The sequence below is a fragment of the Macrosteles quadrilineatus genome, unplaced genomic scaffold (assembly GCF_028750875.1).
Source record: "Macrosteles quadrilineatus isolate MER2022 unplaced genomic scaffold, UCM_ALF_1.0 Scaffold_8__2_contigs__length_117827958, whole genome shotgun sequence".
Classification (NCBI taxonomy): Eukaryota; Metazoa; Arthropoda; class Insecta; order Hemiptera; family Cicadellidae; genus Macrosteles; species Macrosteles quadrilineatus.
In genome coordinates, this window is record NW_026542601.1 from 43060326 (window position 1) to 43071459 (window position 11134).

The following is an 11134-nucleotide window of genomic DNA, read 5'->3' on the forward strand; positions in this document are numbered from 1 at the left end:
ATGAACGATTTTTTTACAACGAATTATTCCCTGTAAAATATTATTACAGCCTCAGTATTATAGATCATAAACATAAACAAATGAAGTAACTGAAAGAATCATATTATACTAATGAAATTCAAATTACATTAACATATGGTTTGACAGCTCCATTTTAGTAATGTTAATTAATGTTTACATTCGCGCTAGTGACATCATTATTTTAAATTTATAATCCTTACCCTCTCTGTTCTAATATTCGTGCAGTATTTAATATGTTTGAACCAGCTGTGTGGAATTATGAAATCAAAATTCATTTGACAGTTAGTTCTGCTTGTTTACATTTTTAAACTTTGTAGGTTTGTTCTTTGTTACCATGGATACCATCAATCAATATTTACTTTGAAATCTTTCACCTCAAATATTTGAAAGCCCACGGGGCAGAGCCCTAGGACAATATCGAAGCGGGAATAGTTCTATATGTATCCTCGGAGCTGTAGCTTCATTTGTGTGCAATTTGAGCCCAGACGGTTCAGTAGTTTTTGAGATTACCTCATACAAACACACACACAGACACCACCTCTTCTTTATAATAGTATAGATAGATATTTTCAATATAGACTGCTTGTCTGTATGGAAATGTTTGTTAAGTAAATTAAGAATGATGAGGGAACATCTGTCAAAGAGAAATTGGCTTTACAACTTAATTAACTGTGGAAAAATTTAAAATAAAGAAAATTTACACGTAAAATAAGTATGTTTAAGGTACATGTTTTGATAGGTTAACTAGAGTTCCATTGTAATAATTTAGTTTGAACATATTTGTTTGTTTTATTTATATTAGCTCTAAATGTGATTCAGTTTAAAAACTAACCGTTTCATACTCATTTTAATCATATGCTCTAGCTAGACTGTAGACCATAAACTAAAAGCTGTGACATTTTTTGTCTCGCAAACCCTTAAGTTCTGCCTTTGAAACTAGGCCTATTTGAAAAACAGCCGTAAACCACATATTACAGTTTTTTATTTTTTTTTTTTCAAGAAAACCACATATAACTGTGTTTATTTGCGGTTTTTACTAACTATTTTGCTGTTTTTATGCTTGGGTCTTATTTCTAAGAGTAGATTCATCAGTAGAGTTCATTAGTTTAGAATAAAAATTACATTTTCATAGGCCTAGTACAAAACTGATGGGTCTAACAGCTAAGTCAATTAATTGGTTGAGGAAACCCCATATCAAATATAGGTCAATAAACTATTAAATCTGAGATTAACTAAGTTATGACATAAAGTCTTATAAAATGACTCCGCTACAAAAAATGGCAATACTTTAAGTTAATAATAGGCCTACTATTATTAAATGCAGACTTTTTATTTTTGGCATTTTTTTTACGTGTTGGTAATTAAAGTTGACTTTTACGGTTTTCAATGACGAGATGACAAGGTAGCACCTATATTGACATATTTTAGACTGTGCTCCAATCAAATCAAATCCACTTATTGCCATCAACATTTAATACATGTATAGCAATGTCATACAGTTATATTATAATATCATTAATATTACAGATATGTTTATTTTTTAACGTCTCGAACAAATTAAGCAGCCACGAGCAATGCTCAGTCCCCTGGGACTCTCTTTTTATATAACAACTAACTGATGATACTAAATATCAATTTGATTACTTTTGTATTTTTTTAAGAGAAATGTGTGTGTTACGTAATGTTGAGCAATACCCCCACCCCCCTAAGTGCGTTACGTAATTTGTGTATTGTCCCTATGATGACAAATAGTGTAGCTCTGAATATCTTGATGGATACTAGCGCAATCTATCTGATGGCACAATAAAAGAAATAACTAATACTTTACTCCTTTGTATTTTTGAAATCACCCGAATGAAATATTTTATAACCTGCCTATGACAAATAGTATAGCTCTGAATACATTGATGGATACTAGCGCAATCTATCTTATAGCACAATCAAACAAAATAACCTAATTCAAATTGGCACTACAAAATAATCTCGCAACGGCCAAAGATCGGATAGGAAAAAATAAAAAGTAAATAGCCTTTCACTGTTAGAAAAACAGTTACACAGAACTGTAATAGAGTGTTTTCTCAGAATTTTTTAACTGTATAATTCTCTTGAGTTTATAATTTTTCAGCCTTGGCTGGGTTAGTGTTCTTTGCAGGATCTGATCCCAAAACATCGTAAAATCATAGTGTTTTTAATCACCATGGAAAATTTCTGCATTAATCCCTTGAATAAAGTTAAAGACATATTGACAAACTAAATTCATAGCGTTAAAATGTGTTGTGATAGGTGGACACAGGTTACTGGATCTGGTCTTTCCAAGGCAAGATCATCAAGCGCAACAACGTAGATGGATTCTGTAACTTCCTGTGGCGGCCGAGACCCCCGACCTTGCTGTCGGCCGAACAACAGAAGGAGATCAGGAAGAACCTCAAGAAGTACAGTCCGCAGTTTGAGAGCAAGGATAGGATGAGGATGACCAAGGCGTCTAAGGTTTGTTATAGGCTTGGAGATAAATCTGTTTACGAATGTTATTTTCAATTTCATTACATCATAGATTGTGTAATGTATACCAACTTTGACTGAAGGTTAATAAAGCGTTGACTATGTTTAGAACTAGATTTTCAATCCCATGTTAAAAATTGTTATCTTATCAGTTTTAGTGCAAAAATGAACGTACAGTAGAATCTCTGAAAAAACCCCTCTGAAACCCTTAAAACCAATTAACTGAAGCCGCAAAAAAAATGAAAAATAAGACCTCTTTATTCATAATATGTACTGTACAATGAATGGTGTCATTGAGTATGGATCAAAAATATTTAAAGCAACTAACTCCCAAACTATCCTATTTAAGTTCTTTTGGACTATATTAGGCAGGAGGTTGGATTTTATTTTGGACTATGTTATTGAGTGTAAGTTAATACTCATTAGAGACTGTCAGATGGTTGGTTGTTGGTAACTCACATTTTGTTTCTGTGTCCAGGAACTGATGGAAAAGCGCAGACAGCTGATGAAGGACTTTGAAGAGATCCGCAATCGACAACTGGAGGTCTGGAAGGAGCAGAAACCTCATCGTCTGGAACTGCGTTATAGTGAGTGTAACCAGTGTTTGAACTCACCCAAAGTAAAAATTCCGATAGCAGAGTCAAGAAAATTGCATAAATGTAATTTAAAATCAAGTTCTATAACAATTGATATTTTGTCCTATCACATTAAAATTTGCATTAATCCTATCCTTGCACAAATTTGCATTCTCTAACAGTTGTTTTTTCACCATTATTTGACCTAAATTTAAATATAGTTACTTTAGTTAGGTGTGTAATTACTAAATATTTTATACAGTATCCATTTATAATATTTTCAATAGTGTTTTTGCAGTACAAAACCAAACTAATTTAATTTATTTGTGCTTTTTATCTGAAAAGAAAAAATAAATTGATAATCAGACATTAGAGACCGAAATCCTGTATTATTCTGCATCCTATTTAAACCCTGCCCACGGACTGAAAATTGGGTTTTCTGGATAAAAATCCTGGGTTTGGAGTTAAAACAGACTTGAGTTAAAACTTGGCAGTGGCGTTGATGTGAAAGAATATTATTAAGTTGTTCTATTACTATAAAGTCTATGTTATTAGGTTGCTGACTAGTTTGTGATTTTCTTTCAGACGTTGACACTGATGAGTTGGACTCAGACACCAAGAACGTCGAGGAGGAAGTTGTTGAATTTTTCGTCAAAGAAGAAGTAACCATCATCGAGTAATTAACCAACATATTCGTCGTTTCATCTTGTAACCATCTTGGGAACCCCCGTGAGTGTCTCGTTTGAACCAAGTTTGAACGGGACACGAATCAAGTTTAAACGTGGCCATGAGAGACAAAAGTGACTTTCCTCTGTTTATCGTCCTTCGCATAAGAACTGTTTTCAAATTTTATCACGTTCCTTATAGAATACACTGGTTACTGAGGCTTTGTTTTTGGAGAGAAATAAAAGTGTTGGAGGCGGATGTATTTTGTTTTACCTCTTTGTGTGTTGATTATGTATTTAGCTTTAAATATGGGAATAAAATATCGTGTTGTATGACTTTTGAGTTATTTTCTGTTGTTTTTTATGCTGTGTGATGTCCGCTTGTGTTTATTTTTTCTTCATACTATGAAATGTTTAACATTAGAGTCTGGGATTGTTTTTCACATTACTTCAGACTAGACCTAGGGGTTGCGGCATTATCACTTAGATAAAATCCATTGGTGACTTGGCGGGGATCGAAACCGGGACCTCAGGGACTGAAGTCCCGCGCTCTAACCACTACGCCAGCTCGCTCCCCTATTCTAAATGTTATGACTTGTAGGCCTATGGAATGTGTCTATGTGTTTTGCCAGTAGGTTAGGTTTGCTTAGAGGTTTGAAAAATCTGTATCGTTCGTGGTCGGGATAGTGCGCGCCGGCCCTTAGAGTCACTACATCGGGCGAGTATGACAAGCGTTGCATATCTGGGGTTTGTAAGTACATTTAGATTAACTTTTACTAGTTTATATTCAATCCATTATATATTAGTGCTGGACCTAAGACCTTTCAATACCAGGCAAGATCACAACTCCACAGTGAACTATAAACTTTTTCGACCTATAAAATTATAAAGCAACTTACTAAACTGCAATTGCATGATTTTTTACATTTTTATTAGGCTATAAGTAGGAATAATGAATAATGATAGTAAATAATGTTCCCTTTAACAGGAAAATACCAAAATAATAGTTATATAAAATTCATAACTACCGTACGTGACGTCACGAATATGACGTAGGATGACGCGGCATTCTAATGACTGATTCCAATACACCTCTCTCCATGACGGAAACCCAAACTATGTTAACCACATTCGCCACATGCTGTTATGGAGTAATAAAATAATTTTTCCCATTTTTGACCCTATAACACAAAATTTCATAATTTCTCTCCAAACCATTTTGTAGAGCTTGAAAAAGAAATAATTTTGTATATTGAAGCGTTGTTGTTTGCCCAACGCTTACGGAGATAATTAAGAAAATTGTAAATTTAAAATTCCCATGTAATTCTTATGGAGAATGAATTATCTGTTGTAGTTTGCTTGTTTATGGATACAGTATATATTTAAACTAAATTTGGAAATTTTGTTTATTTAATACTAAGCTATCATCATTGCAACAAAAAACACATCTGAATATCTTCCCTGTAGCAGCAAACCTAAGTACTCACTAAAATTAATGTTAATGAAATAGGAAATAAATCTGACAATTTTAAGGAATATTTTAGTAGAAATCCAGCTATATATGGAAATTTGCTTAGTCTGCAGTTTTGCTGCGGCGAGGGTATTTAACTTAAAAAAATTTTCTTGTCTCCATTTATACAGTCCCGGCCATGTAAAGAAAGCGAGAAAGGGTCTAGGTAGTCCTCATAACATTTTTATCTAAAAGGTGAGTAAGGAATACATACTCACTTTTGTCTAAAGATTTCAAAACGATACGAGTAAAGTGTACTGTGCTGCCAGAGATTAGTAGATTGACGTGATCTGTATCATTTGTCAAACTTTAAAAGATTAATTTAATTGCACGGCAACTGGTGGCAATTTCAGTCGTTCAATTTATCACTACATCGGGCGAGTATGACACCTATTGCATATCTGGGGTTTGTAAGTACATTTAAATTAACTTTTACTAGTTTATATTTTATTCATTACATTAGTGCTGGAACTATAAGACCTTTCAATACCAGGTACGATCAGAACACCACGGTAAAAATTACTTGGAACCGTTGATCCGTTCAGACTTTTTGCATTATGTGAACTATAAATTTTGTCGACCTATAATTGAATGAACGAAGTGAATTCTCATACTGGTACAAAATGCATCTCTTTGTGAATTTATAGTCTCTAGAACGACTGACTATGTATATCAACTAGTGATGGGAACTATCCGATAGAAACAAACGATTCATCCGGTTGTTGCGCGCCAACCGATTCATCCGATGGTTACTTTAATTTTCATCCGGATGAACCATCCATTCTATCACAGGTGAACCAGCTGAATCAACTATCTAGTCTAGTCTGTCTGTAAAACCACCCGTTCCACGTTTTCATTTAATCGTAAAACTATCCGTGTCGCATTTTCATTCGTTTAAACTACGAATTAGTTATTTGACAACTGAAACTGTTCTTTATTTAATGGTGAAATGAATATTTGTTTATTTGCCCGATGAGTTAATTTGTTTAACTTATTTTTCTACGCAGGGATATTTAATGGGTTATTTATTCATCCATTATCAGGTGAATCATCCAATCATCTGCTCATGCTCAGAACAACAGTAACTTAAATGAATAACAAACCTTAAGGAAACACTAATTATTTATTTTAATTTTATTTATAATAAAAATAAAACGGAAGAGGGAAATAATTTTCTAACAATACATTAATTCAACACATATGTTTATCTATTTGTTCATGCACGGGTAAATCCTCTGAAACATGGCGCTGGATAGGAACGCCAAATGCCAACATAACCAAAACTATCTACCTGATCAGGTGCGCGAACTGATGGTTTATCCATTCGTTCTCTAGTTGGATAGTTTTATCTGTCTCCGGAATAGTCCGGAAGCACCCCACTACACTCAAAACCATCGGATGAATCATCCATCTGAAGACTATCGGATGAAAGCAAAACCATCGGATGGTTGAAATCAGTCGTTTGTCCCATCACTAATATCAACTTGATGTGCTGCACAAAGATTTTGTAGCATACGAGCTGTTGTACCCGTGCTTCGCAACGGAGAGGACACTGAAGCGAAAATATTTGATCTTGAATTCTGTTATATAAAATAGTTACACATTCCCCTTTGGTTTCAGGAACATAACTCAACTGAAACTCTTGGTTTGAAAAATATCTTTGTTTAAGGCTAGGCTAACTTATAAGGCTCCCTAGTACAAATGATATGAGGCGCTGATGCATTTATGGAAATAATGTACCCATACGATTCAACTTTCGAATGATAAGGTTACTTAAACAGTTATTTCGTTTGAAAACGTACATATAAAGTAAATAAGGAAAAATAATTGCACAACATAAAGCTCACTGTATTAAAACAGTTTATATTATTGATATATGATTGATAAGGAAAAACTCTGAGAATTTCTGTTTTGGATGAGAATGGCATTGTCGTTGATGAGCCATCTGAGGTTGCAAGTATTTTCAACAATTTTTAATCAACAGTTGTTCAAAGGTTACTTCTCAAATTACCACCAGGACTTTTTTAGAGAATTCCAATACTCCTTCTCTGCAATCTTACAAAACTCCTTCTACTTGTTCTGCACAGAACAAACTACTTCTACTTCTACTTGTTCTGCATATTGTCAGTTGAGACAGAAGTAATGCATGAAATTATGGGATTAAAATCTTAGTCATCATCAGGGTATGATGGATTTTCCTCAAAACTCTTCAAGGAAATCAGCGATCTTATATGCTCTCCTCTCACTCATCTCATCAATTCCTCGTTTGAAGAAGGGGTGTTTCCAACTGAACTAAAACATGCAATTGTTCGCCCCCTTCACAAAAAAGGTAATAAGGTTGATATAAACAATTATTGTCCTATTTCCCTTGTTTCAACCTTTTTGAAGATATTTGAAAAGATTTTTCTTTCTAGACTGATATCTTTTATTGATAAACACAATATTCTTTCCCCGAATCAATTTGGCTTCACAAAAAATATAAGTAGGTACAGTCGATGCCATTCACTTTCTAGTCTCATCTTTGACTCAATCCCTTGATTTCAGGAAAGGCTGCAGCTGGAATCTTCTTCGATCTTAGCAAAGCCTTCGATACGGTAGATCACGGCTTCTTATTAGACAAACTTTGCTCACTCGGGATAAAAGGTGTGGCTCACTCCTGGATAGAATCTTATCTGACCGGCAGAACTCAGGCAGTTCAAATTCCTTTCATTGATGACAACAACTGTTCAAAGTCTGCATTTTCACCTCCCCTGGCAATCACTGCAGGGGTTCCTCAGGGCTGCTTGGTCCGGTCTTATTCATCCTTTTTATTAATGACCTGCCAAGTTGTGTGCCTGAGTCTGAGGGTAGGGTATGTTTGTTTGCTGATGACCCCTCATTGTCGTTGTCTGCAGCATGCATGCGACCTCAGAAGGAAAGCAATTGGTCAGATCAGCTCAATATTACATTGGTTTAGCTGCAATAACTTGTTTGTAAACAGTGCCAAAACTCAAATGATCGAATTTCATATCAGAAACAAAGAAAATACATCACCCCTGTCAATTTCCAAAGACAACAATCATTTCATTCCGTCCTGTTCAGAAACTAAGTTCCATGGCGTTCACATCGACAGCCAGTTGAAATTCACACCCCACTTCGATTATGTCTGTAATAAATTGAGTTTTAATATATTCTTATTAAGAAATTTGGCAACATTCTTGGACTCTAAAGTTCTAGTGGTGGCTTACTACGGACTGGTTTTTCCTTGTCTTTCATATGCAGTTGCAGTTTGGAGACATGAGTGTGTAAATTCTAAAAGAGTTTTTAAACTACCTACAAAAGAAAGCCATCAGAACAGTTTTTAAGAAGCGACATAGATTTTCCTGTAAAACACTTTTTCTAACTATAAAATTCTTACTTTTCTGTCAATATCTTAAACTGTCTCGTATTTGTTAAGAAAAATATCAACCTTTTTCAAAATCAGTCTCGCCCTATCTCCTATGGTATGAGAAGCCGGTCCGATTTGGACATTCCAAAGCATAAAACTGCGTTTTTTGAAAATCATTTATTTTACAATGGCATTCAACTGTTAGATGCACTGCCCACTCCCCTGAAGATGGAAAATGGTGTGGACAAATTTGGCAAAGAGTCTTCTTTTGTCACGCTGTTGTTACAGCGTAGAAGACTTTTTAAGTAATTAATGATTTTAGATTTTAGATTTTATCCATAATAAATATTGTTTTTATTTGAAAGAGAAATTTTGTTGACGCTATTATGCAGTTTGTATCGACTGTCATAAATAAAGATGTTTGAGATTGATTTCACTTATAATTGATATGTTTTACCGTAGCTAATGAGCTTTTTTTAAAGTTCAATCTTTATGTGCAGATCAGTGTGTATGTATCACAATAATAAGCAAAAATAAAGTAATGGCAAACTTGTATTACCTTGTGTAAGAAAGCCAACCACTATTATTGTTAATCAGGGCACAAATTTCATTAATTTAAATATAAATCAACAACGTAATACATACTGAATAACACTTACGGTATTATTTTCAATCGTTCCATAGTTCAAAACGTGTAGGTATTTGCATTAATTTACATCATTATTTAAAACATTAAGTAAAGAAACATAGTTGTGTTACAGATATTTAATATTGATTTTAGAAACAAAAGTGAATTGCGCAAGCTTAGTTTTATGATATTCTCCTTAGTCAAATTAAAGCAGTGTTGTAAAAACATAACTACTAAGGAGATTTCTGTAAATGTAAAAAAGGTAATGTGAAGTAAATGATAGAATAAAATATAAGTAGTAGGTATATGTAGTCAATGGTAGTAGCTATTTCTAGAAAGAACTAGCTGTAACCCGCGGGCTTTGCCCCGTTTAACTTCTTAATTTTCAAGATGATCTCGTTCGCATGGCTCAATCACGTCCTGGTTTTTGAAGTTCGTTCGCTACGCTCACTCACCTTTAGGTTGGACCTGTTTACAATTAACATATTTTCTTCTTCTTAATTTTAATTTCTGACAACAGTTGGAGTTTCATAACAATTTTTGGCTCTCATGTTAATCTTATGGAGAAATACAAAACTTTAAAGGGCCCCAGGGCCTCGCCCTCTAATTAATTATTTCCCCCAAAAAAAGTTTCCTGCACAACTTCACGTTACGCTCCTTTCAATGACACCAAGAACATGTCAATCGGTTCAGTAGTTTCAGAGGAGTAATTGTCACAAAAAAACCTGCTTGCGTATTAAATAAGTACTAGCATTGAGTGTAAACCTAACCCTTGTTAGGTTTATACTCAATGGTACTAGTGAACCTGTGCGGCTCAATGCCCCGCAAAATAACATATGAATTTAGAAAAAAAATTCATCGTGTTATAAATTGACTCGACATCAATATTTATTACAGTAATAATACAGCCTTAGAAGAGAAGCAGATCAGCAATTTTCTAGCTGTATGTGTATTATATTTAGTAAATTAATAAATGTTCAAGTTCAAGTATGTTATAGGGTAGTTATTTTTTAAAGATTTTTAAAAACGCATTTAACAAAACATTTTATCATATCAAACCAATAGGCCTATGTAGCATATTTTGAGGGTCATAAAAATGCTGCTTGAAGAAAACACTTTTAAAAATAAACACTAAAAATATAATATTTTAACCACAAAAGCACTTCCATGAACACTACGATTTTAGTCTTCAGGAAGATTACCCTCGTCAAAGTTTTCCGTAATGAATATGTGTAACCTATTAAAAGATGTAGCCTTACTTAAAACAACATATCATAATATAGTTGCTCATGATTGAAATTGGTCTGTGAAGAACAGTGCTGCTCTTTAATTAAAGTGCTTAAGTTACTTGGCTTGGTGCTTTCATAACTGCAAACCCAAAATACACCCACAAGTAAAACAGAATCAAGTTATTGGTTAAAAAAAACCTATGTTTGTGTAACAACATTATTCACATGAAGTAGATCATTTGTTTGATTTGTCGATCAGCTGTTTTGTTTCAAATGAATGTCAAAGATTTGTGATTTTAAATACATAAATTGTTATAGTAAAGTTTTCTAAATCATGGTAACTTATTCTCAACTAAATTTTACTATTCCCAGCATTATAATAAAGTTGTAAGATCCATTATTATTAACTTTAAGGTATACAATCCTTGATTGAAATGTAGTATACATTAAAAGTCATAATACACAGCAATTATTATGTAGTAGACTTTGACTATGTTCAAGTAACAATCATATGTTTCTGTAAATAAAAATTATCTCCTATGTTATCCCTATGGAGAAATACGAAACTTGAAAGGGCTCCAGGGCCTCGCTCTCTAATTATTTCCCTAAAAAGAAAGTTTCCTGCACAACTTCACGTTAC

At 33.8% G+C, this 11134-nt stretch overlaps 1 protein-coding gene across 1 annotated transcript in view; it reads left to right on the forward strand.

The window, feature by feature from the left end:
• LOC129001342 (eukaryotic translation initiation factor 3 subunit B-like) overlaps positions 1-4019 on the forward strand; it is a 29489-nt gene extending 25470 nt beyond the window's left edge. The window contains exons 11-13 of the mRNA XM_054428618.1: positions 2305-2508; positions 2999-3107; positions 3681-4019. Coding sequence (XP_054284593.1) covers positions 2305-2508; positions 2999-3107; positions 3681-3775 — 408 coding nt within the window. The 3' untranslated portion in view covers positions 3776-4019. The remainder of the gene's footprint in view (positions 1-2304; positions 2509-2998; positions 3108-3680) is intronic.
• The last annotated feature ends 7115 nt before the right edge of the window (positions 4020-11134 follow it).